The 27,020-nt window shown below is 46.9% G+C and overlaps 7 protein-coding genes across 7 annotated transcripts; 3 read left to right on the forward strand and 4 right to left on the reverse strand.

The window, feature by feature from the left end:
- Positions 1 to 258: 258 nt before the first annotated feature.
- On the reverse strand, positions 259 to 2,151 carry N7483_003232 (methylenetetrahydrofolate reductase (NAD(P)H) MET13; the record flags this gene model as incomplete). Its single annotated transcript, XM_057086669.1, has 2 exons — positions 259 to 401; positions 456 to 2,151. The coding sequence occupies 2 exons, from the start codon at positions 2,149 to 2,151 to the stop codon at positions 259 to 261; spliced, it is 1,839 nt and encodes a 612-aa protein (XP_056946498.1).
- A 770-nt stretch (positions 2,152 to 2,921) lies between these two features.
- Positions 2,922 to 3,647, forward strand: N7483_003233 (orotate phosphoribosyltransferase; the record flags this gene model as incomplete). Its single annotated transcript, XM_057086670.1, has 1 exon — positions 2,922 to 3,647. One exon carries the CDS (start codon positions 2,922 to 2,924, stop codon positions 3,645 to 3,647), a length of 726 nt encoding a protein of 241 aa, XP_056946499.1.
- Positions 3,648 to 7,423: 3,776 nt separating this feature from the next.
- On the forward strand, positions 7,424 to 15,035 carry ags2 (alpha-1,3-glucan synthase Ags2; the record flags this gene model as incomplete). The annotated part of the gene is made up of 6 exons (XM_057086671.1): positions 7,424 to 7,774; positions 7,852 to 8,027; positions 8,095 to 14,097; positions 14,147 to 14,352; positions 14,406 to 14,916; positions 14,987 to 15,035. 6 exons carry the CDS (start codon positions 7,424 to 7,426, stop codon positions 15,033 to 15,035), a joined length of 7,296 nt encoding a protein of 2,431 aa, XP_056946500.1.
- Positions 15,036 to 15,506: 471 nt separating this feature from the next.
- On the reverse strand, positions 15,507 to 17,973 carry luA (3-isopropylmalate dehydratase LEU1; the record flags this gene model as incomplete). The annotated part of the gene is made up of 3 exons (XM_057086672.1): positions 15,507 to 17,624; positions 17,698 to 17,804; positions 17,874 to 17,973. 3 exons carry the CDS (start codon positions 17,971 to 17,973, stop codon positions 15,507 to 15,509), a joined length of 2,325 nt encoding a protein of 774 aa, XP_056946501.1.
- A 1,338-nt stretch (positions 17,974 to 19,311) lies between these two features.
- On the reverse strand, positions 19,312 to 20,758 carry N7483_003236 (zinc-binding alcohol dehydrogenase family protein; the record flags this gene model as incomplete). Its single annotated transcript, XM_057086673.1, has 4 exons — positions 19,312 to 19,841; positions 19,896 to 20,341; positions 20,409 to 20,449; positions 20,510 to 20,758. The coding sequence occupies 4 exons, from the start codon at positions 20,756 to 20,758 to the stop codon at positions 19,312 to 19,314; spliced, it is 1,266 nt and encodes a 421-aa protein (XP_056946502.1).
- A 1,817-nt stretch (positions 20,759 to 22,575) lies between these two features.
- Positions 22,576 to 24,173, forward strand: N7483_003237 (DUF895 domain membrane protein; the record flags this gene model as incomplete). Its single annotated transcript, XM_057086674.1, has 4 exons — positions 22,576 to 22,660; positions 22,717 to 23,758; positions 23,819 to 23,915; positions 23,994 to 24,173. 4 exons carry the CDS (start codon positions 22,576 to 22,578, stop codon positions 24,171 to 24,173), a joined length of 1,404 nt encoding a protein of 467 aa, XP_056946503.1.
- A 1,156-nt stretch (positions 24,174 to 25,329) lies between these two features.
- On the reverse strand, positions 25,330 to 26,922 carry N7483_003238 (putative proline permease; the record flags this gene model as incomplete). Its single annotated transcript, XM_057086675.1, has 1 exon — positions 25,330 to 26,922. One exon carries the CDS (start codon positions 26,920 to 26,922, stop codon positions 25,330 to 25,332), a length of 1,593 nt encoding a protein of 530 aa, XP_056946504.1.
- Positions 26,923 to 27,020: the final 98 nt, after the last annotated feature.

Here is a 27,020-nt window from a genome sequence, read left to right on the forward strand (position 1 = left end):
GGAAGAAATCGTTGAGAGGTCTTCATTCGTGACGCCATGACACATTGCAGGGAAGCCCGGGATACGGTGTTGGATGAAAGATATCCGGGGCAGGTTTTCGTTGAGTATCGTTGAGATAGGTAGGGGATGTTGAATTAGGTAGGAACGTAAGTAGTGTTGAGTGTAGTTCGAGGAGAGTTGTAGTAGCCGTAAAATAGGGAGGGGTCATTAGATGCGCGCACTTGGGACTAGAATCTCCCGGTTGAATGGGATGAGATCTTAGTTCTTGGTCGCGTTGCCATTCAGCTCAGTGGCACCATTGGCCTCTGGTTGCTTTCCGGACACTTCGACGTCAAGATCCTTGACCACAAGGTCCTTGAACAAGTCAAAGACAGCGTTAGAACGGTGGAAATCGTTGTCAACTAGAGATCCGTTAGTTCAAAGTGTTATTTGAAAGGGGTGTGAGGTTGATTTACCAATGTTAACGAGATAACGGTCATCCATGACCTGCTGGATCAACTTCCGACTAGGACTGGCAGCATCGTGACACTTGCCCCAGTCTTCACCCAGTCGGTAAGCCTCATCCTTCCACGCCAGGAAACTGACTGTTTCCGTGATCGTAGGTTGGATGATTTCTCGTCCGGCGAAAATACCCCAGGTCAAGGCGTTCGGGCTGTCGCGCGTGTTGGTCTTCAATTCGCCGTCTTTGGAAACAGCGTGGAAAGTTAAATCATCGTTGCTCTCAATGCGAGCGATGAGCTCATCCATCAAGTAGGAGGGAACCAAGAGCTCTAGGTAGGCCTTCTGGTAGACGAATCCATTCTTGGGGCCCCAGCCGTAAACAGAGTGGGAGGACTTGACACCGTTGACAGCAGGCTGTGAATTAATGGTCAGGAAACCCCTGCGGTTCAGATCAAGCAAAGACTCCTTGATGTCATTGGCCTCGATGGAGATGGGACTGTCACTCCAGGGTAGACGCTCTAGTTTTCCATCAAGGAATTTGACAAAGATCTCGGAGATGTCGTTCAGAGACTTAGGCTCACCCCACAGCTTGATGTTCTGTTCGTTTGAGCCCTTCAGACCGACACCGTAAGCGTCGAGCTCACCAAACGCAGGGGATCGGGAATCAGTCCAGCGACCGTTGGGATATTCATCCCATGTCTGTGTACGGGCAACATATGACGAGTTGCGGTTACGCCAGAAGACTGGTCGGACATCCTCGGTTCGTCGGCCAAGGGCCAGGGATGGTCGCCATGGAAGTGATCGTTGAATAGGAGACTCCTCTGAGGGAACGAGACCCAACTCTTCTAAGACTAGCTTGGTTGCTTGAGCCAAGTTCATGGTGTAGAAGTGGAGGTGGTTGATGCCAAAGGCCAGAATTTGCCTGCACATTTCAGCGATCAGGCGCTTGCCAATATCCCGGACAGCAGCATCGTCATTCTTCACGGGCTCCAGAGCCTCCATCCACTCGGGCGGCACTCGAGCCTTGGTCCAGTCAGATCGGCGGATAAATGACGCATATGTTTGGATTGGCATGATGCCTGGAATAATCGGCACGTTGATACCCTTGGCCCGGCATTTGTTTACCCATGACTTGAAGTTTTCCACATCATAAAACATCTGGGTGATGATAAAAGTGCTACCGGCATCCACCTTCTCTTTCAAGTGGTCGATCAGGAGATCCACGTCGGGATTATCATCGGCGCCCTCCGGGTATCCACCCACTCCGATGTCGAAGTGATTTCCATATTTCTCACGAATGTATTTGACCAGATCCTTTGCATAGCGAAAGCCTCCATCGGCGGCTTCCCAGGCTTCCTTTTCACGCGGTGGGTCACCTCGTAAAGCCAGAATGTTGGTACACCCGGCCTTGTAAGCGGTTTGAAGGGCATGATCGATCTTTTCCTGGGGCATGTCTGTGCAGGTCAAATGCATACATGTTTCCAGGCCATAAACCGATTGGGCCACTCCAACCATCTCGCAAGTCAAGTCCGACAAACGGCCCCCGGCCCCCCAAGTGATGTCAATGAACGAGGGGCCCAATCCATGCATACGGTCCATTCGGTCATAAAGATTCTGTACACCCTGGGCGGTCTTGGGAGGAAAAAACTCGAAGGAAATTCCCGGCTCCCCAGCCGCCTCCTTCTGAGCCAACTTCTCGCGGATGTGCATGATGTTATGTCAATCTACCCCGGATATTACAAATTAGTATTGAGATTATTTGAATTGCCCATCGAGATGAAGAGGAAAGGAATCTCAATCGAAATCTGCGCCCTCATAGAATAGGGAGCAAATCTTACCAGCAATCTGAATTCCAAGATACTCGAATGAATCCCTTCACACGGTCACCTAGAGCCAATTCTCTCACACAGAGTGTCTCGTAAAATCACCTGGATTTCCGGAACTGTGTGGTTGATATCCTCGGAGGATTCGAGAATTAGGTAAATTTCAAGAAAAAATGAATATCAAAAAAAAGAAAACTTGAATGAATAAGGGGGACTCCAGTCGGAGAAGGAAGAAGAATAAAGAATGGGGGGGAGTTTCGATTTAGCGGGGGAGACCGACGATCGGAGCACGTGTTCTGATCAACTGGTGAGTCCATTTTTTTTCTTTTCTTTTTTATGTGAGAGATTCAATAGTATATTCAATAGTTTGATCATTCATAATCTATTGCATTGTTAGAAATAACTAATTATATGTATCAATTGTAATGAATCATATTCATTCGATTTCTCTATAAAAATACTATGGATTCGTCCTAAAAGACCCTGGTTTCAAGGTGGATTACTAGTAGTTGATTGCCCCTCAGTACCCAATCCGTTGATAAGAAAAAAAAATGTGACTTGGCACCGCGGGGTCTCTATATCTCTTTCCCTTTACAATTCAACAACTTCAAGAACTTGGATCCCCACACCACATATTCTCCAATTAATATCTACATCATGTCCGCCTCCCAAGACTACAAGAGTGGCCTGCTCCCTCTTCTCATCTCCAACAATGTCCTCTCCTTCGGTACCTTTGTCCTGAAGTCCGGTCGCGAATCTCCCTACTTTTTTACCTCTTCTCTCCTTCATACCGCTCCCTTGCTGCGCGCCACCTCCGCTGCTTACGCCAGTGTGCTCTCCGCCGAGCCCTTCGTCACCACTGACGCCAATGGCACCGCCAAGCCCAACTTTGACATTATCTTCGGCCCCGCCTACAAGGGTATTCCTATCTGTGCCGCTGTCACCAACGAGCTGGCCGTTCGCGATGCTCTCGAGGCTTCACCCAAGGGTACATGGGACAATGTGAGCTACTCCTTCAACCGCAAGGAGGCTAAGGCTCACGGTGAGGGAGGCAACATTGTTGGCGCTCCTCTGAAGGGCAAGCGCGTTGTCATTGTTGACGATGTTATTACTGCTGGAACTGCCCTGCGTGAGGCTGTCAGCATCATTGAGAAGGAGGGTGGTATCGTTGCTGGTGTTGTTGTCTTGCTGGACCGTGAGGAGCGCGTCAGCGACACCGAGCCCAAGAGCGCCATTGGTGTTGCTCAGCGTGATCTGGGTGGTAACATCCCCATCCGTGCTGTCATCGGTTTACACGACCTGATTGAGCAACTCGGTGACAAGATCGGAGCTGCTGAGATTCAGCGCTTGAAGGATTACCGTTCTCGCTACGGTGCTGAGTAAATTAGACCTCTGCGCTGATCATCTGATATACGAGCCATGCAGAAATGATGTTAGAGAGGTTGGAAGGTTAAAAAAGAGAGAGCATTATACCAGGAGAGCTCGAAGTTACTAGAATATTTTATTCACAAGCACCCAAACCAAAATGATTTACATATACCCTTTCCATTTCTATTGGGATCGGGTGCTTCAACCAACTGTTCATGAACTGGTAGTACAACTTAAACCACTTGGATTGCCAATCCAGAGCTTTGGAACGTTTTCCAATGGGGTGAAATGGAACATTTGAATACTTTGAAGTAACTTTGCAAAATTATCGGCTTCTATCTCACACTGGCAGCTTCTGTGCGGATCAACTTGAACGATATCGGAACGAAGTTCAATAGAAATCTCCCCAACAAAATGATAACTTCAAGCTCGAATTTCGTTTCCTACTAATACTAGGATGGTCGCCTTGAACTTGAAAAGAACATGCCCTACTTTGTCCTGTTACGGCTTCTGTTGGTTTCACAAGGCGATCGAGATCACCGAGCTCAACCGCGATGTCTTAGAAGGCGTCCAGTATCAGAAGACACATCCCACAGTAGGATATAAGGTAAATGCCCTCGGAGACACCGGGCTGCGGAGATGTTCGACAGTCACACACCAAAGAGCAGGGTTTATGCCTTCAATTTTCACTCATCTCCAGACCAAGTATCTGGAACTAAAGACTCGCTGTCTTATGGGTAGTAGGTGCTCAGACGATTGACTATTGAAAGATTCCGATGGAAGTACCCGGAGTCAAACATGCATGAATTCCAAGGTTTGATAGCAAATTGATGACGAGAGAAGAGAGGGCATTTGGTCATTTGCAAGGGGAGATATGCGGCTATGTTGGTGGGCAAGGCAGGTCCCAGGCACTGTCCAGGTGGTATGCTGACCCAAACTTGCAAACCCTGATAGAGACACAAACTTGAATCTGCTCACATCTTTACCAGAGTGGTAATAGCGAGAAATATTTTTGCATAATTCATATTCATTGGGTGGTCACAACCTAAAGTGTCCAGGATTCCGGCATCTTCCCAATGGTTGTCTGTGTGTTACAAGCAAGCACATGTAGTCAAGACAAGTTTTGAATACCGCATCCATCAGCAACTTTTTGTACTATACCTACACCGTGACTCTTCCTACTTCCAGATCATCTGATAGGCTGGAAGTCAGCCCTGAAGTTTCTCGATAGTCTTCACTGTGATTGGCGAAATTGTCAATTTCCTCTTTGGGGATTATATATCAAAAGGAAATGGGATATGTTCAAGTTGAAACATACTAGTAGTTCCTACTGCTAACTAGCTCAAGTTTGATATGGCCATTACTATAAATTACGACTTGGATCTTCTAATGCCAGAGATTTCATCTGAATTGTAAATGAGGAGTATTGGACCACATATCTTACGTTCTCGGACCAATGCAGACGCTCGCCGACTGAGGAACCAATGGACTAAGCTCAAATGCTAGCTAGATGGTAAGCGACATATGCTTTGTACCTGCGATTACATGTGTACATCCCTCGAATAATCATAAGGATACTCGAAATGGTATGGTGTAGCCTCCAAGAGCTAAGTATCTTCCAAGTTAGAAGCGTCCACCGCAAGAAAGCTTTGATACCTGTACACACAACTACGCCACCACAACTACCGTGGCGATCATTCTGGGGTACAAAGTGCAACAAGATGAAAGGCAGATTGGGTTCAGCTTATTCAAAATCCATCAAGCCGTTGGCCGTTCCATCTATTGGTTATAGGCATGGTTTCGGGTCACAATATCAGTCTGTCGGTCCGAGAATCGTGATATCTCCCTCGGATGGCCAATCAGCCTTTCTCCAGGAATCTTCAAATAGAAAATGTGGGTTGAGAATCAAAGCAATTTATAGCAATATGCTGACATTGAATTCAAATGTTCAATACCATACCTGAGACACGAATATCACAAAGGAATCAATCCTTGAGGGTTGAGAGGCGCTAGTAACAGGGAATACTTAGATGCTAAAGTCTAACTTGAGGTTATTCTCCATCTGGTCTTTTCAGCTCATTATCCCCATTCAAACATGTTACAACCTCTTTAATTTTCAAAAGTTCCGAGGGACCGACCAAAACCATCAATGGGCAATAAGTGAGGAGCTATGCAGACCGATACGACAGTCAGTGACCATCTATTGGAGTCAAATATCACGTAATATTGTAGGAGAATATTCTTCGAATTCCTGCATGATTGTTCAAATGTTATTCTATGGCTCGCCATTCATAGCCCGGTACACTGAAGCAGACGTAGTACATATCTGTACATGGGACGGTACATCCGATCTCGCCGGCCTTACTAGGTGTTGCAGCAGTCTAGATAGCAATCTAGATCACCAATCCAGTCATCGATTATCACTAAACCTCAGCGACTGAAAACTTTATCATTCATGTCTCGGATGAATACCAGCACATCTATGTTTACCCCTGGATGAAAAGGTGAGCAAGCACTTGAGATTTCTCCAGGTTAAAGCAACTAGAGTCAGACTCTTATGATACTACTAGTTGAACAAACCCACCATTTGATATAATTATTTTATAATCGGATTTCAATCTTGCGAAAAATGATCTTAATTTAGAATTAAGGTATACACAGCCTCTTCTGGAGATCAAAACATCAAAAATGGACACTTAAGACCAGTTTTCAGGCTCCAGAACAGTCCATGTTGAAATTGGACCAATATACGCTCGACGCATGTTTTGCTTTACTCTTTGGGTCTCCGTCATCTCCTAGGTGGTCCCTTATCATCCTTGGGAATGTATCACAACATCCCGTCATACAAACACTGCATGTCTTGCACTCCTACTCTTATCGAGCCATAACGATTCCACACTGGCCGCTCCTCATGAAAATAGCTATGGATATTGCTGGGAGGTTCCAAATGAAGATGAGCCATCGTGAGACAATGGCGAACCTTTTTGTCTGAGCGTCAATTCCTCTTGAAATCGCATTCGTCAGTCGGGATACCAGGCATATCCCCGAAGCTTCCAGATGTATCTCCAGACTTTGACCTCCTATCAGCAGTCTATTCGGTTGTCACCGTTCATTCCGGCGTCGACGTCTAAGCCAAATTTGTATAGATTGATATGTGGACAGCATCATACATTGTATTTGCGGTGAGGAAAAGAGTGACTTGAGATTGACCTCTTCAAAGTATCTGGTGCCAGCTAACTTTTACTGAAGGTTTTCTTTCTTGCCTCTTTATATTTCGTTTCCTTGATTTTGACTTATTTCTATCGTTGAACCCACAAAGTTTCTCAATCTTCTCTTTTTCTCTTTCTGCTTTTTAGGACTGGTTCTCTCTTGGGCATATTCAGTTGGAATATTCTTGCCTTACGATGCTTTTGGTGTCTCGTTGATTCCCAATTTTCATTCGTTGCCTCGCTTTTTACGAATCAACACCTATCCGTCGTCTCTTGTGGCAACTGGTTGATCTCGGTATGATTTACCTCTCATTTGTATACCTCTAGTGATGTTCGATTCTGTATCCTGTCCCACTCTGATCCCTGTCGCCTATCCTAGCCTTGATCTTTTGTGTTCTTGGATATTGCCAGCTATAACTCCAGTAACCCTCGCTGACAAAGTACTATAGGAACTTCCAAAGTTATAGTGGGGCGCTCGTCTACCTCGTCGATTCGATACATCCGTTATCTTCAAAAATTATCAGCCAGGAATACGCATGCTTGTTGCTTGGTTCTGTTGAGCTGAGATTCTAAATCTGTACGATGCATCTACGGTACACGGGTGCCGTACTTGGTCATCTAGCAGCGATAGGATCATGCTGGCCCTACGATGAAGCTTTACTTTCATATAACCTCAATGAAAATGAATCGGCAACGAATCCAGCGGAATACTGGGGAGAATGGCCCAATCATACCTATCATCCATCTCCAGATAACTGGCGCTTTCCCATGTACACGCTGTTTCTGGACCGCTTCGTGAATGGAGACCCAACCAATGATAATATCAATGGAACTCTCTTTGAGCATGATCTGAACAACAATCAAATGCGACATGGCGGTGACGTTGCGGGTCTTCTCGATACACTGGACTATCTTCAAGGGATGGGAATCAAGGTTAGCGAGATATTCAAATGCTCAGTGTATGTTTTGGTTCAAGTTGATTTTACTAACATTTCAATTTCCTCTACTAGGGAATATATCTGGCCGGTCTTGTTCTAATGAATCAACCATGGGGATCAGATGGATACTCTGCCTTAGATACTACTTTGTTGGATCAGCACTTTGGAACCATCGACACCTGGAGAGATGCGATCACCGAGATCCATAATCGTGGCATGTATGTCATTTTCGATAATACAGTTGCAACGTGAGTATTCCCCACAAAACACCCCTTGAATCCTAACTTTGAATATTTTATATCTTACTTCTTTTAGTATGGGTGATTTGATCGGATTCGACCAGTATCTTAATACCACAACGCCATTCTCGGTCAAAGAACATCGGGCTCAATGGAAGTCAGATCGTCATTACGTTGATTTCCACTTCGGAAACTCATACAACAAAACCTGTGCCTACCCTAAGTTTTGGAATGAAACAGGCTTCCCTGTGGATCAATATGTTCGTGACGAACTGAATGGCTGCTATGATAGCGATTTCGATCAGTATGGCGATATCGAAGCGTTCGGTGTCTACCCTGACTGGCAGCGTGAGCTTGCAAAATTTGCATCTGTACAAGATCGACTTCGAGAGTGGGTACCAAGTGTCAGAGAGCGTCTCATCAGACACTCTTGTATGATTATTTCGTCACTCGATATTGATGGCTTTCGATATGACAAGGCGACCCAAGCCACAGTTGACGCGTTAGGTGATATCTCAGGTGCATATCGTGACTGCGCACGCCGAGTGGGTAAGAAGAATTTCTTCTTGCCAGGCGAGATTACTAGTGGCAATACTCTAGGCTCGGTTTTCCTTGGTCGTGGAAGACAGCCAGATATGGTACCCAAGACGCTCGATGAAGCATTCCATATGACCAATTCATCCGATTCAACATATTTCCTACGCGATGAAAACCAACAGGCCATTGATGGAGCTGCTTTCCATTACTCTATCTACCGCTCACTCACTCGGTTCCTTGGCATGGATGGTAATCTCGCAGCCGGTTACGATATTCCAGTAAATTGGACAGAGGCCTGGTACGAAATGGTGCTCACAAACGATCTCATCAACGCCAACACTGGCAAATTCGACCCTCGTCACATGTATGGAGCCACGAATCAAGATGTTTTCCGATGGCCAACCGTTGAACATGGACTAGAGAGACAACTGTTAGCTCTCTTCATTACCACGTTACACCTACCCGGGATTCCGATATTGCTTTGGGGCGAAGAACAATCTTTCTATGTGTTGGATGCCCTAGCTTCTAACTACATCTATGGACGTCAAGCAATGTCTCCCGCGACGGCGTGGAAAACTCATGGCTGTTTCAATCTCAACTCAACCCAATATTTCGATTGGCCGATTAAATCTGGGCGCGAGGGCTGCCATGATGAAACCGTGACATATGATCATCGAGATCCATCAGCACCATTAAGGAACACGATAAAGCACATGTACCAAATGCGAGAGGATTATCCTGCCTTGAATGATGGCTGGTGGATCCAACTGTTGTCAAATCACACCCACAATGTCTACTATCCAGGCTCAAACGGGATTCCCACCGAAACAGGAATGTGGTCTGTTCTGCGAAGTCCTTATTTTCAAAAACAAAACCTTGGAAAGGCAGGCAATCAAACGATTTGGTTTATTTATCAGAATGATAACAAAACAGTCACCTATGACTTTGATTGCTCCAATCGGGACTCGGCACTGATTTCTCCATTCGATACTAATACAACAGTCAAGAATCTCTTCTACCCACACGATGAAGTCACCCTCACAGACGGTCCCACGAAACTTCACCTTAATGGATCTTCAAAATGGAATGGATGTCTGGATAGCGTGACCCTTCAGCCTTATGAGTTCCGAGCTTATGTTCCCAAGAGCAAATTCAAGCCTCCACGACCCATGATAACAAAATTTAGTCCGGGTCATGATGTCCCAATCCTCTCTAAGGTAGAGCCGGAAGAGAGTGAGGATCTTGAAATTAGTCTATCATTTTCCACGGAAATGAACTGCACCCTACTCACTCAGGCAATCGCCATTGAGTCAACAACTGAAAGTGGCAACAAGCCTTCGATTGATCACAGTACAATTAAGTGTGGCTCTGTGGACCCAGAAGACTCCTCTCTCACAGGACATATTCCTAGCACCTGGACTTGGACTGCAACATTGAATGGGGTATACAATGGAGTACATCGGTTAACCGTCAGCAACGCAACCAGCACGCATGGAAAGAAGACTAATGCGATCGACCACTTCTTGATTCGAATTGGACAACAAGATAATCCAATAATTTTCACCTCGGCAAACTATTCTACTAGTCTACTCCATCGACATGACAATGGCACATTGTTCATTCGACAGCATGCAGCTGGTGCGGATATGTATCGTTACTCAACGAACTGGGGCAGTACATTCTCAAAATGGCTTCCTTATAAGGGCGGTAATCATACAATCAAGAAGCAGCATTGGTCGGGAACAAAAGCCCAGGAATGGAAAGGAGAGCACGTTCGCATTGAGTATTGGAATCGTTTCACCGGAAGTAGCGACTACCTCCAAGAGGGTGATACTCCCGACTGGAATCCTGACATGCCGCGACGTTTCCCCCATCTGTTCTTCAATGGGCCGTTCAATGAGTACGGATACGATGCTGGCATTCCCAACGTTGTCAAACAAGCCGGTGATCGCCTTTGGAAGTTCCGCTTCATGACCGAATGGCCTGCCCAGGGACAGCTTAATGTCTGGGGTATCAACCCCGATGGTCAGCCGGATCAAAGCTACATATTCGGAGACTCTGATGGAGATTCTGTTCTCGATCGGCTTCCACCTTCTTCATTGAAAACGACAACAATCAACATTACCCGGCATCCTCCCAGCCCACACTTGGCCTGGAGAATTGAGCTCGATGACACGAACCTGAAGTTTAGACTCGTGCCTGCTGGCTCAAAACATGTTCAAATGGCTCTTTTCTTCATGCTTTGGATCATACCCATTCTCAGTGCCACGACGTGTGCTTATATTTTCATGAAGACGTTCTATCGTATCAAGTTCAATCAAGTCGGCGTGAGCGAAAAGAAAACTTTGATCTCGCTGGATATTCTTAACAGGCTAAAATCCGATAATGGAGAAATTGGAGGCTCTAGAAACCTACTCGTTCGCCTTGCCAACAAATCCAGGTTTCTTCAAAGCAATTCTGCCTTTGGTAACCGGACATCCCAGCGACGAAAGGTTCTCGTTGCGACGATGGAGTATGACCTTGATGACTGGGGTATTAAGATCAAGATCGGCGGTCTCGGTGTTATGGCACAACTAATGGGAAAACAACTCGGCCATGAGGACCTAATTTGGGTGATTCCGTGTGTGGGAGGCGTAGTCTATCCCATCGATAAACCAGCTGAGCCGATGGTGGTCACTATTCTTGGAAACTCTTTCGAGGTGAAGGTTCAGTACCACTACGTTAGGAACATCACTTATGTTCTTCTTGACGCGGATGTCTTCCGTCGACAAACAGTTGGAGAACCTTACCCGGCCCGAATGGACGACATGGACAGCGCGATCTATTATTCTGCCTGGAATCAGTGTATTGCACATGCCATCAAAAGATTCCCTATTGATCTTTACCATATCAATGACTATCATGGTGCTATCGCACCTCTTTATCAACTTCCTGAGACAGTCCCGATCTGCCTCTCGCTTCATAATGCAGAATTCCAGGGACTATGGCCAATGCGAACTCAAAAGGAGAAGACCGAGGTGTGCTCTGTGTTCAATCTCGATGTGGATGTTGTTACTCGCTATGTTCAATTTGGCGAGATTTTCAATCTGTTACACGCTGGAGCTAGTTATCTGCGTTTACATCAACAAGGTTTTGGAGCTGTTGGTGTGTCTAAGAAATATGGAAAACGCTCGTATGCGAGATATCCGATCTTCTGGGGACTACGGAAAGTTGGCAACCTTCCTAACCCTGACCCATCTGATACAGGCGAATGGAAGAAGGAATTGCCCAAGGAAAGTGAGATCAGTGTGGATAGTGAATTCGAACTTGGAAGGATTGAGTTGAAGCGTCAAGCTCAGGAATGGGCTGGCCTACAGCAGAATCCAAGTGCAGACCTTCTTGTGTTTGTAGGAAGATGGACGATGCAAAAGGGTATTGATCTGATTGCAGATGTCATGCCTGGGGTTCTTGATGCACGACCGAACGTCCAACTTATCTGCGTCGGCCCAGTCATTGATCTCTACGGGAAATTCGCAGCTCTAAAACTGGACCGAATGATGAAACTATACCCAGGACGGGTTTTCTCCAAACCAGAATTCACCGCATTGCCTCCTTTCATCTTTTCAGGTGCAGAGTTTGCTCTGATACCTTCACGGGATGAACCATTTGGTCTAGTAGCTGTTGAGTTCGGTCGCAAGGGTGCGCTTGGTATCGGGGCTCGAGTGGGTGGACTTGGCCAAATGCCCGGATGGTGGTATACGGTCGAATCTACAACAACGACCCACCTCATCAAGCAATTCAAGCTTGCAATTGACAGCGCTTTGAGCTCGAAGCTTGAGACGAGAGCTATGATGCGAGCGAGGTCGGCTAAGCAGCGTTTCCCTGTTGCCCAATGGATTGAAGACTTGGAGATTCTCCAGTCAACTGCTATGCGAATCCATAATAAAGAGCGCGCCAAAGCACAAGCCCAATCTACAGCTGCAACATCGGCTTATAATGCCATATACGGAATGATGACTCCACAGGTTGCGGTCTCGATGAGATCCGGTGCTTCAAGCGGTACTCTCACGCCTCCTTTGCAGTCACCTAGCCGCCCTGGAACCATGGGATCAATGCAGCGGAATTCAGTTGTCTATAGTCGCGATCCAAGTCCAGGAGGAGAAAGCAGACCGAAATCCAGCCTGAGTCGGCAAATGGCTTTTGGAGTCCGACCCGTATCTGCTTCATTGGAAGTGCGTGGACGACGAGACATTGGCAAAGGTAGCATTAGCGACGTGGATGAAAACGCTGAAGGTTCTAGCACTCCATCTCCCGGTGCTGATGATGACAGCGATGACGAGATCATGTCCACTTGTTATGGTGAGGACGAGTATACCATTGGACCTGAAGCCGTTGACTCCGGGCGCCGGCTAGATACACCCTCGCCTGGTCCACAGTCTTCCGGAATTCCTCTTACACGGGAACTACTTTCTGCTCGTCGGGCAAGTCAGGGTTCCCTTGTTGGACGTTCTATTGGAACCCCCTCTAGCTCTGCTGCACCTAGTACGACAGGGACGGAAGACACGCTTCTTCCACCCACTCGGCCATGGGCAGATACAGGAAGCCGTATGAGCAATGCTTCACAGTTATCTTTTGATTCAGTCGTCGGTGACAAGAAAGACTATAAGCTGCAGAAAGTGGATCCTACTTTCACGGATAGTAGTGGGGAGTTCTACCGAGCATTCGAGAAGAAGCTCGAGGAGCTGAATGGAGCGAACTCCGACTCTCAACTTTGTATTGAGCAGTATCTCGAGAAGAGTGAGAAGAAGTGGTTCGATCGATTCAGGGACGCACGGCTTGGACGAAACCAGTCTCCAGTTCCATCTTCTCAGTTTGTTAAAAACGGGAATGGTGGCTCTCCTCCAGGGTCCATTAACAATGACGACACAACTTCCCATGATAGTGGAGTCCCAGAGAGAAAGGAAGCTACTGGAGATGAGTTCTTCCTTGGAGAAGATTACGTCCCACCGACCGGTCTCAAGAAATGGATGCAAATGCGCCTCGGCGATTGGCCTGTTTATTCCCTATTCCTTGGTCTTGGACAAATCATTGCAGCCAATTCCTACCAAATAACACTCCTCACAGGTGAGGTTGGTCAAACAGCAGAGAAACTTTACGGAATCGCGACAGTCTATCTCGTCACGTCTATTTTGTGGTGGCTTTTCTTCCGCTTTTGCAAATCCGTGCTCGTTCTAACTGTGCCTTGGTTCCTGTATGGCCTTGCCTTTCTCATCATTGGTCTTGCCCACTTTGAGCCGAACCCCTTTGCTCGAGGTTGGATCCAGAACATCGGAAGTGGTGTATATGCCGCTGCGTCTTCCAGTGGCTCGATCTTCTTTGCACTTAATTTCGGTGATGAGAGTGGCGCTCCAGTGAAGAAATGGGTTTTCCGTGCTTGTTTGATTCAGGGCACACAACAAGCCTATGTCATTGCTCTTTGGTACTGGGGCTCTACGCTGACAAAAGCTACCAATGCCGGTGTTGCGAATGTACAGGGCAGTATCACTAACACCTGGAGAATGACGTACGTATCATCTATCAAAATATGAGTCGCAATGCTAACTTTTGTCCAGGGCTATATGTGCACCGATTACACTATTTTTATGGACTGTGGGCTTCATCGTATACTTCGGTCTACCCAACTATTACCGCCAAACGCCCGGTAAAGTCCCATCATTCTACAAATCAGTTTTCCGACGAAAGATTGTCCTCTGGAACTGGGTTGTTGTTATCCTCCAGAACTTCTTCCTCAGTGCCCCGTATGGTCGAAACTGGAACTGTAAGTGCAACTCCTAATCCAACCCTTCCTTTCGAAGTATTAACCAAGTCCAGTCCTTTGGATCTCCAATCACGCAAAACCATGGCAAATACTCCTGCTCTGCGTCGCATTCTTCGGATTCGCCTGGATAGCCATCCTCTTCCTCCTAGGCTGGATATCTCGATCCCACAGCTGGATTCTACCGATAGTAGCCTGTGGCCTCGGTGCACCACGATGGGCACAGATATGGTGGGGAACATCTGGCTCAGGTCTATTCCTCCCATGGGCAGGTAGCTATACATCCGGTGCACTAGTATCCCGAAGTCTTTGGCTATGGCTTGGGGTTTGCGACGCATTACAGGGTCTAGGCTTTGGAATGATTCTCCTGCAGACGCTTACTCGGATGCATATTTGTTTCACGTTGCTTGTTTCACAGGTTCTGGGTTCTCTTGCTACTATTTGTGCGAGATCATTTGCTCCGAATAATATTGGGCCTGGGCCTATCTCTCCGGATATCACGGCTGGGGCTGGTGCATTAGCTAATGCTTGGTTCTGGATTGCGCTGTCGTTGCAACTGTTGATTTGGTGAGTCTTCCTCTTTTCCCTTTGGATTCCTTGTTGAGTTGAGGATCATTTCTAACGTAATTGCTTATAGTGCTGGCTTCCTTCTTTTCTTCCGTCGTGAACAACTCTCAAAGCCCTGAGAGATAATAGTCTTTTCGTTGATTGAAAACTTTGGTGCAGGGTTAATAAGTGGGATGGATTATCCTTGGAGCTTTTCCTGTCTTTACGCATATTTCTTATGTCTATTGTGAACTTGCTGTCTGATCTTTGGTCCGTAACGCCTTAGTATCTACTGTAATGACCTCACATCTCGAATTAAGCAGAGTGGACACTTATGGGATCAAAAAGATGATCAGTACTCGCAAGTTCTAAGTCTAATAGAAGGCTTATTTCTTATTTCAATCGAGGAGGTTATTTTGAATTCATAATTCATTCTCATTGATATTCGTAGACTGCTAACTGAATATGCTAGCAGCCTAAAACTAACTAAGGCCCGAAAAATGCAGTTCAGGTAAGCACATAAAATAGGGGAATATTGTTTTTTAAAATCCAAATGCCACGTGAAGCTCCTCTCATTACTATAGCCAATTTTAATGCAGCACATGGAAAGCTTACCACTCAAGTGGCTCGCCCTTCACGTCACCACGGTTGGTCTTGGGAACAGGGGCAGCATTGATGCGAGTAGCGCCACCACGAGTACCACGCTTGAGGTAGGCAGTACCATCCAACCAAGGGGTCTCAAGGCTGCGCTTAGTCTCGAAGGTGCGGATCTTGCTCTCCATCTGGAGAGTCAGACCAATGTCATCAAGACCGTTGACAAGGCAGTGCTTGCGGAAACCATCGACATCGAAAGCAGTAATCTTGTTACCCTCGGCGTCCTTGATCTCCTGGTTAACAAGGTCAACCTCAACTTCACGGCCAGCCTGGGCCTCAGCGGCGATCTTAGCCAGAGCAACCTCGTCAGAGACGACAACGGGCAGCATGCCGTTCTTGAAGGTGTTGTTGAAGAAGATATCGGCAAAGGAGGGGGCGATAATGCACTTGATACCGAAGTCGAGAAGAGCCCAGGGGGCGTGCTCACGGGAACTACCGCAGCCGAAGTTGGGGCCAGTCACGACGAGGATCTTAGAGTCGCGGTAGATACCCTGGTTGAGAATGAACTCGGGGTTCTCGGAACCATCAGGGTTGAAACGCAGCTCGTAGAAGAGGGCAGTGCCGAGACCAGTACGCTTGATGGTCTTGAGGAACTGCTTGGGGATGATAGCGTCGGTGTCGACGTTGGAGCGGTCCAGAGGAGCAGCGATACCCTTGAGGGTAAGGAACTTGGGAAGACCAGTGCTCTTGCCACCGCCAGCGGAGGAGTTGGTGTGAGGCTCGTTGTCAGCAGGGAGGTCCAGGACGCGGTCAAGCTCATCCTCGGTGATGGGGGAGTCAGCAGCCTCAGCCTGGATGTCGAAGACAGGCTGAACCTTGGCGAGGACGGGGCTGACAACGGCGTGCTCACGAATATCAGCAAGCTTACCGACAATGGCAGCGATGGCAGCCATAGCAGGAGACATCAGGTGGGTACGACCCTGGGCACCCTGGCGACCCTCGAAGTTACGGTTGGAGGTACTGGCACAGCGCTCCTTGGGGTCAAGGATATCCGGGTTCATACCGAGACACATGGAGCAACCAGCCTCACGCCACTCGAAACCAGCATCGGTGAAGATCTTGTCAAGACCCTCAACCTCGGCCTGCTCCTTGACCAGACCGGAACCGGGGACGACCATAGCACGCTTGATGTTCGCGGCGATCTTCTTGCCCTTGACGATCTTGGCAGCAGCACGCAGATCCTCAATACGGGAGTTGGTGCAAGATCCAATGAAGACCTTGTCAACGGGAATATCAGTCATAGGGACACCAGAGGTGAGACCCATGTACTCCAGGGCACGCTTGCAAGCGAGCTTGCGAGCGGGGTCCTCGAAATCATCGGGGCTAGGAACGACGGCGGTAATAGGGACGACGTCCTGAGGGGAAGTACCCCAGGAGATAGTAGGAATGATGTCCTTGCCGTCAAGGAAAAGATCAATGTCATACTTGGCATCGGCGTCGGACTTCAAGGAAGACCAGTAAGTGACGGCACGGTTCCACTCAGAGCTACCGAACTTGGGAGCAAGAGGACGGCCCTTGAGATACTCGAAAGTGATCTCGTCAGGCGCAATCATACCGGCACGCGCACCTCCCTCAATGGACATGTTACACATGGACATACGAGCCTCCATGCTGAGGCCGCGAATGACAGAACCGCAGAACTCAATGACGGCACCGGTACCACCAGCAGTTCCGATAACACCAATAATGTGAAGGACAACATCCTTGCTAGTAACGCCGGCAGGAAGCTCGCCGTCGACCTGGACGCGCATGTTCTTGCTTCGGCGGGTAAGGAGGGTCTGGGTAGCGAGGACGTGCTCGACCTCACTAGTTCCGATACCGAAAGCAAGGGCACCGAAAGCACCGTGGGTGGAGGTGTGGCTGTCACCGCAGACGACGGTGGTACCGGGGAGAGTGAAACCCTGCTCAGGGCCGATAACGTGCACGATACCCTGGCGCTTGTCGCTCATGCCAAAGTAGGTGAGGCCGAAGTCCTTGACGTTCTGCTCGAGAGTAGTACATTGCAAACGCGAGTCGGTCTCTTTAATGAAAGTCTCGGCATTCTTGAATTCTTTGCGGGAAGAGGTAGGGATGTTCTATATGAGATTAAAAAAAGCAATTAGCGACATGTTGCCAGAAAAAGGGGTGCAATGTTTGCTTTGTACATACGTGGTCGACAGTCACCAAGGTGCAGTCCGGCCGGCGGACTGGGCGGCTAGCATTCTTAAGACCCTCGAAAGCCTGAGGGGAGGTCACTTCGTGAACAAGGTGACGATCTATTGAGCTCTTTGTTAGCCACTAATGCCATGTGTTAAAAACACAAATATTTTTTTTCGTGCGCATACCGATGTAGAGAAGGCAAGTGCCATCATCTTGCTCATTAACAATGTGGTCAGCGAAGACCTTGTCGTACAAGGTCCTCGGTTTTGTCTCTGCAGAAGGCATTTTGTGTATAAATTGGAATAAATGGCTAGACCAGGATAACAAGAGTTGGAGACTTATATATTGGTGTGCCCGCGATGTCGCTGGGGAATAGCTCGAGGGGCAATGCCGATTTCGGTCGGTCAGCGGACAATATTAGATATGTGATTGGGTAGAAGTGGGAATGCAGGGGGGGCCCGACATCGGCCGGCTAAAATTTAACTTGGCGGCTACTTGCGCTTGTGGGCGGTTGCGCCTCTTTGACTCATATACGCAGAATTTTAGAGAACGTGGAGGCGTTGATGAAGTTATTGGGGCTGAAAAAAAAAAATTCAATCGAGGCTTGGAATAACCTTGGAATAATCAAGCTACCATTGATTCTTTTTTTCTGTATAATCTGAGATAAGTTTTCACCGACTGATAATGCATGACGTCGATATATGTAGATAATCGTTTTCAGATGATTGGTTCAAAGTTACAGGTGCCAAGACCTATAATTGGCTATACCCCATATTCAATCTGATACATACTACTAGTGCACACTCGGAGTAAGATTGCATAAGGCCGAGGCATTCCAAGATTGCGGTGATTTCAATGCCCAGGTGTTGTGTAGTGTTACAAAGTACTTAGCACTGGCAGGGAGAAACTTCTCTGCTCGGTGTCTTAGAATATACCGGCAGGAGATAATCGAATGAGGAATACATCCTATTGTTCAGGTTATGGCTCGGAAGTCTTTTTTCAGTCAGAAAATGCAAAAACATCTGGACTCGGACTTTATCTCTCATTTGGTCCTTCAAATCTTCATTATGCGGGGTATGCAATATCATGCACGCTGTGCCCAGGTGTACGCCGATAACGGACTCGCAATTTCAAGAGCGCTCTTTCACATTTACATACTACCTATACCTATAGCGACTTTAGGGATACTCTCCAAAACAATTTTGCCAATTCTTTTTGCCAATTCTTGGCAGCATTTAACCAAATATTGATTGATACTGTAGTGGTAAGTCCTGGAGGGCTGCAGGTACACATACACATAGTGCCTGTAGCTCCAGGCTCAAATTCGCAGCAGCATCTCCGAGTCTATGGGACATTTGAGCATTAGAGCACTGGCAATTGATACCACCCGGGCATAATGCATATGTGGAGTCCAAAGATCAAGTTCAATCTCAGGTACAGCAGATGGTACCTTGAAAAAGAATTAACTTGAACCAATTCATATGTATTCATCTAAGGCAGCAACCTTGAGTCGTTCAATATTTGAAGGAGTATGAAACAATAACTCTAATCTAGTTTGTCCAGAACGCCAGCCCAAAATAATCCCAAAATCATGATTCTTCATAAATGATGAAGTTTCAAGCATCAGGAGTGAGACTCTAAATCAACAACAATCCTCTTACCAGATGCTTCTCCACTTCGAAGAACATCCAATGCAGCATTGATGCCTTCTAGCCCACCTTCTGCGCGAATAATTTCAGGCAAAGTCAAAGCACCCGTTTGCAGTAGACTTTCCAGCCAGATCACTAAACTCTCACCCACAGCTGGTGCAGTGTGGAAGAGCTTGATAGGTACAGTATGGTAGGTGATCCCAGGAACTCGCTCTTTCGGTAGACCAGTAAGACCTAGTAGATGCGCGTTATTTGAAGGATCCAGAGTTCTTTCAAGTAGAGTCGCTGTCTCTTTGCCAACAATATCAATTGCATAGCGTAGTTTACCACCCGTCACTCCACGGATAATCTCCACGGCTCTTCCTGTGTCACGCCGATCAACAAGGAGATCAGCACCCGATTGTAGTAGCTTAGCACCATGTCGAGCCACATCTGCCACGCATATTACGCGCAGTCCGGCGAGCTTTGCTAGTTGAAGAGCGACTAGTCCAGTTGTTGTGGAAGCTATGCGAGTGCTGTCAGTATGAGAATAACATAAGAGTATCAAGGCTTTCTTACCTCCCCAGATAGCAACCCAGTCACCTGGTTGAGGCCGATCTGATTCTGAAATTGTAGCAAAGACTTCATCTTGGATATCGACTGGGATGTTTTTCTTGTCAAGTGTGCTGATGACATTCACCAGATTTGGACCCGGCGACTGTATGAGACGAGAGAAGTCCAATCCAAATGAAACACCTAAGGCTAGAGCAGCAGCGACGAAGGCCACTCCAAGAGATGCAGATGCATGAATAGATGTTGATGACGGTATGCGAGCGGCGTTGAAATCGGTGGCGATTGCATACTCTTGAAAAGCTGCTTTTCTGATATCTCGGTAGTCTGTAGATGGGACCAGAACGATGTCTCCTACGCGGAGGCGTGAGGACTCGTTGGGCACTTGAAGTATAAGACCTGCGAGGTCACGACCGTTGATCCATGGGAGACTGGGAATTCCAAAATTGAATGCACTGTATTGTCATCGAGAATTAGTTAAGTTCCATGGGCGGTTTCTGAAGGAAAGTTAAGTTCACGTACGGTCCTTTCCAGTCGATTGGGTTTAGTCCGATCGCCAATACCTGCAACAGACGTGAGAATGCTGTGCAGTGTACTTCAGCTCGCAACTTGAAGTCACATACCTTGACAAGAACCTCTCCTGGGTGTAAAATGGAGGGAACGTGGTGGTCATCAACTAGAGTGTATTGTTCCCGGGCCGCTTTAAGAAGCAACACTCTTTGCTTTGCTTGCAAGGGCGTCTGGGTAATAACTTCCTCCTTCACTGTAGTCGTAACAAGAGATTTTGGTGTGGTCTCAGAGAAAATGTTACGATGAAAGGTAGATGGTTTGCGATGAAGCTCTTCAATCTGAAGATAAGTGGTGGTCGACATGATGCTGGGGGCTACCAAAGCCATAATTTGCGACCAAAAAGAAAGCCACGAACGAAAACGCCGACTCCGAGTCTATCTATACTCTATCTAGTTTTCAGGAAACGTGGTCAACTTCTCGGGCGAGAAATGTATTGATATATAAGCAACATTTCAAAGCACGCTCATCACTTCGGTGCGGGGAGCACTGATAGTATCAACGCTTACCCAAAGCACGTATACATAGATGATAGGGTCGGGTCGCCTCCGCTAGGGAGGATCCAAGGTCTTTCGTACACAAAAATGGACCGAAATCAAAGTATACCTGCTTATTCCTCCGCTTTCAGCCTATGCCGTTGCTTTGGACTCGCCCAGGATGATACTTATTGCTCATGGCGGGGCCTGAATGGCGTGATGATGATTCCTCGTTGGCAACCCGGGGGAGGGGAAATGGTCCGGAGCAGAGTAGATCAATGGGACTTTGGCTGGCTTCGTAAACCCTCCGCTAGATACTTAATGAAGTTGAATTAAATCTGATATTGGACGGTCTAGAATGGGTGGACTTAGGGCATGGTAACTAGAAGTAACAATCAACATTAAAGACTATAACAAAACCGGAAAATATGATGCTCAACACACTTGGTTTTGTTATCTTTGCATAAATCGAGATTCCACCGGATCTGGTTCATGTGTTGCATAATTGCGATCAAGCACGACAGTGGCGTATTTCCGACGCGAGTTGATGTGATCTGGGGGTACAATGACGAAAGATCGAGTCTGTTTGGCTGAAGTTCCAGGGGCCATGCATCCCAAACCCCGATCTCGCTTCCAAGAAGAGGAGTAATCTGATAAAAAATTTCTTGAACTTGACATCTGGAGGGGATCGAGAACGTTTGGATGTTTATGGATTCGGTTGTTATCAGTCTCCACAGCTTAGAATGGGCTCCAACTCCAAAGTTGCTGTGACTTGAGCTTTTCGATCAACATTTGAATGACACTGGAAGATTCCATATTATAATAATAGTAGTAACTGATACCCCGTTTTAATTGATTTAAAGGCTTGGGCAATGTTATCTTCTTTTCCAGGTGATCTCAATGGAGAACAACAACATTTTTCCCCATTCAAATGTTTCTTCTTTATTCATATGAGATCATATGAAAACTAATCGCTACTAGTATTAGATCTTTTCATGGCTCAGTAAACTCCTAGGGATCTTTTTTGTTGCAGAATGAGCGACTCATGTTCGCCATCTCTCAGGCTGCCTAGCTCGGCTGGACTATATCCTATTAGTATTCGTTCTCTCAACTTGAAGCCAAGGACAGTGCCTCAAATTTTCTCGGCCGTAAGAAATCTGCACTATGAGTTAATCTCACTCAATCAAAGAGGCTTAAAGTCAAATTAATATCTGTTCGACAAAAAAAGTGAGTTCTAGACAAACTTGCGTTGTGGTTTTCCAATATGACGTGTGCCGCACTATGATAATTCGTGCGAGCACGTAATATTGGTCCCAAACAACAACATCCTGCGAGCTCTGTGAGCGTATCATTTACAAACTTTGCATTTTCTTATTCTCAAAAGAAGCTAGCAGTGAGCTTCTAAACGGCAATGCTCCGATGTTGCCATGCCGCTGCAACAGTTATCATTTTCAACTTGCAGCTTTGGAGTGGGTGACTGCGGGTAGCAGCAGAATATATATCGGCCACACGGGAAAGTACTAGTACTTAAACAACTCCAGTGCCAGTGCTTAAATGGCATCTGAGTCCGAGTCTCAGGCTATTCAATCGCATGGCCTCGGAAATATTTGACCTTTTTGAGTCGCCTGCACATTGAATCATCAATCATGACTAGCTTGGAAAAATCAGCTCCGCCCAAGGATGAAGAGGTTAGCGACTCTTATGATCCCCAAATTGGAGAATCACATCCAGGTAAGAGAGAGTACTTCAATCGACGGAGATATATACATGTCTGACTTGAGATGCAGTAAAATGGCATCGCTCAACGTTCTATAACTCAATTATCCTTGGTCTTTGCAATTTCCTCGCCCCAGGCATTTGGACGGCAATGAATTCTCTAGGTGGAGGAGGTGAAGAGAAACCTTACATTGTCAATGCAGCAAATGCTTTGACCTTCTGCCTTATGGTGGTATCGTGTTTCCTGGGTAGCGTGGTTGTTCGATTCATTGGTATAAAATGGACCCTGATCGTTGGTACCATGGGTTATGCGCCATATGCTGCGGGTCTTTACACGAATAACCGATTCGGAGATTCCTGGCTGGTCATTCTGGGTGCAGCGCTCTGTGGTATATCCGCAGGCATTTTCTGGATGGCCGAGGGTGCGATCGCGCTCTCGTATCCTGAACCATACAATCAAGGTCGCTTCTTGGGACTTTGGCTCAGTTTCCGTGTCGGAGGACAGATACTGGGTGGTGCGATTAATCTGGGTCTTAACGTCAACCGTTCGACTGCAGGAAGTGTATCATATTCCGTTTACCTGATCTTCATCGCGCTTCAAGCTTTAGGGCCATTTGCAGGACTGCTTCTCAATTCACCAGATCGAGTGCAACGCAAGGATAGAGTTCCGGTCCATCTTCGTGTTAACAACAGTGTCGGATTCGAACTCAAGGAGATGTCAAAACTGTTCATCAATCGGAAATTTTTGCTTATTGTGCCATTCATTTGTCAGGCTGTGTATACCGAGGCTGTGATGTTTTCGTACGAGGATCTCTGGCTGACCGTGCGTGCAAGAGCCCTTGGCTCATTCCTCGGTGGAATTGTTGCTCTAATAGCAGGAAATGTTCTGGGTTCGTATCTCGATAGCAAGTCTATCTCTCTCAGAACGCGAACGAGGTACGCATTTTTCTTCGTGGTCGCCTGGCAAGGGATGTGTTGGATTTGGGCCACAGTGAACGTGACAGAGTTTCACAAAACAAGTCCAGTGTATGACTGGGTTGACCCTGGCTTTGGGAAGGCGTTTGCCCTCTTTTTGTTCTGGGTTGCTGGCTTCCAGCTCAATTATATGTACCTGTGAGTTGAATTTTCAAAGCAAATTGTCCCTCTTTGGAGTCCATACTGATAATAAAGCAGGTTCTTCCTGGTTGGGAACGTGGCCGAAGACGAGGAGGAGATTGTCCGAATTGCTGGGTTACTGCGTGGAGTTGAGTCTGCTTCTCAAGCCGTCAGCGTGCGTTCTTTGGAATCTTGAAATCTTGGTGTCATCTCTCATTGCTTTCAAATACTAACCCATCATTTTCTTACATAGTACGGCCTCAGCAGTGTGACCATTATGGCAGCTGTCGGAGACATCTACCTCAATTTGGTTTTGTGGGCTATTGCAATTTTCCCGGCGTGGCTCATTGTTAAAGAAGTTGGCACTGTTTTTGGAGACAAGAAGCTTGAAAGAGAAGCACGTGCTCTGCGTGAGCCATCTGATACTGAATAATTGGAATATGGGATTAATGCTGCAGGAAATCCTCATCATGTCAGGAGCAACTTGGGGAGAATACAATGTCATTCAAGTATGGTGGATATTTAAAATTTGTTCAATTGCTGCCAGTGCTATCTCAGGCTGTGCTCAAATTGAATGACACTACCTCAAACATTCGATGACAGGCACCTGGGCAGTACCTAGTACATGTAATATTTGAAAGGCATATATGGTAAAGGAGAAACTGGGAAATGGTATTTTGATCTTTTGATCCTTGCATCCATGTATGTCAGTTAGTGTTGCTGGTCGAGGGTAAGTGTCTTTTCACATGGGCAGATCTTTCAAAAAGAGCCAAAAGCACTGATCCATATCCCCAAGTGGCTTTTGATAGATATCCAGAGAGAATAGCCGAGATCACAACACCGAGTCCTGTCCGTGCCTTCGAAACCCGCAATGTTCCAAAATATTGAAAAAGACCTCTTTTCCTACTTGGGTTGCAGTGGTTTTTCAAGTTTCCTCACTGTCTGGCAGAATACTTAGGGAGGCAGAACCAGCCTATAGCTTAGACCATAGATTTATGAATAGACTAGATTCTTTCTTTTGTTTATTATATCCAAGTATGAGTATATCTCTCTTAATTCAGCTACTATCTTTCACTTTAGGATATCTCTTACTTTAGATACTCCTAGGGTTGCCAGTTGCCTATATCCACATGTGTAACTATATAGCAGCTAGTACCCTTCCCCTCCACATCATGATGCAGGTAATCATGTAGGTAACCCTGTAGGTACTTATATAAAAAGAGGTGTAGGTCATCAGTCACCTGTAGATGCTATTGACTGAGCCCTGTACTCAAGTATGAGAACATCCCTGTCTAGTAAGAGGATGGGAACACACCTGGCCAACCACTTCCAAGGTTGAGTGCTGGGGAGATACATCCAAGTTTCCCGTTTCCCAATTTCAAATGCTTGCTGCTTCACTCAGGGCAGTGCATATGTGGCTATATACCTATTGTCTGCTGTCATGAAGAAAAACAAGTTGATGATGACATTTTTAATAATAATACTTGAGAAAATCAACACACGCCCATTTCACACTAATCTCGAGTACTCCGGTACCTATAGCAGACTAGAAAAACGCGGTCTCTTGTTGCAGGTTTCTCATGAACTACTCATTCTTCTCTGGCCATTTCCCAAACCTGATCCAACTCAATGACTGTGGGTGGTTGATGCGATCGTCCATGCGGTGCTCGTTCTCGCTCCCGCGAATGATATTTACCAGCCGGAGCAACTGGAATGATTGGAACATCAGGTACTTCCTTGTTGCTGTTTTCCTTGCTATGTAAAGGGGACGAGATAGAACCGCCGAACCGATGCATGAGATACAAAAAGCAGAAGAGGGGTATGCTGAGGTACGCCATGATAATCCTTGATGCTCGTGGGCCATTGACTTTTCCCGGAACAGCACATATCAATCCATTGGACAGCAATAGGAGCGTACTGATGACTAGTCCTGCATATGTGCCAAACGGCTGTACAGAGAACCGGAACGCAGTGGTAGCTCCATGAAGGCGCAAATGCTGGCGATAACGTCGGTAAACGACGGCCGAAAGCATCCAGGACAGATAGGCAGAGCTATTTACGAACAGGATGAAGTAGGTCGTCATGATGGAGCTTGACGTGGCTATAGATGAAAATGCAAGGGTGGTGAAGGTTGCGGTAAAAACAATAGCAACCCAGGGAACACCCGAACTGTTTCGAATTTTGAACATCGATGGAACATGACCAGCATCTGACATGGCGTACAGCGATCGAGAGGCGATGTGCAGGAAAGTTTGAGCCGATGTCAAAGACGAGAGAAGAATTGCAAGAGTCGCCGTGACGGGAAGAATCCGGATTCGCGCCCTGTACATGCCGATCACAAAAGGGGATAAACCAGCGCCAGCTCCTGTGTTCGTGAGTAAAGGATCGTCATACGGAGCCATAACTCCCATGGCCAGCGAGCTCAACGTGTAGGAAATCGTGGTCTGGAATACATCCATAAGGACTCTTCTGGGAATATTGGACCTCGTCGCTGGCTGCATATTGTTGGTTATCTCGGGCTGATCGGCGGTCTCGGTCATCTCAACTCGGTGAACCACCAGCTCCGGTACAAAGGCGAAAGCGATACTACTCAAATGAAGGCACTGTAACAGACCCAGAAATTTTCCCACGGGGCCATGGGCGAAATATTCGTTCAGGGCCCCAGGGTTCTTCCAGTATTTAAAGCCCCAATGGTCATAGCCAGTGGCTCCTCCTAAGCAGATGGATAACGAAAGGACGAGAAGAGACGCCAGTGTGCCGATCTTTATCCGATAAAGCAGTGTTTCCAAGCTCTTGAACAATCGATCTGAGAGCATATTCATCCCGACAACGGCAAAAGTAACGAGTAGAAGGTGGACTGCGATATTACCACCGGGTTTCCAAAGCCCCACGCTGACCATTGCAGTGGTTAGCTCGTATGGAACGAACATGGCCATCGTATACCAGCGAAGAGAGGCAGTAGCGAATCCCACGCTTTCGTTCAAATACTGGAATCCTTGCATGATTATCGCTCCATGGCGAGTGGGACGGTAAGTAGCGACCTCAGCGACACTAGTTGCCATGAAATAAACAAGTAGTGAGAGGGAGATGTATGAAATGAGGAGTGAAGCTGGTCCGCCGACAGCCAAGGCTTGGCCGCCGGCGAGGAAAAGCCCAGTTCCTAGGGTTGGGCCGACGGCCATACCGTGTACCTTGTCGGGGATTAATGATATAAGAAGTCAACGAATGTCATGAGCTTGATCAAAAGAAAGACAGAGTGAGAGTAAGAGAATAAAAAAGT

Source organism: Penicillium malachiteum, assembly GCF_028827825.1.
Source record: "Penicillium malachiteum strain IBT 17515 chromosome Unknown utg000002l:1.0-8849297.0:1.0-8852440.0, whole genome shotgun sequence".
NCBI lineage: Eukaryota > Fungi > Ascomycota > Eurotiomycetes > Eurotiales > Aspergillaceae > Penicillium > Penicillium malachiteum.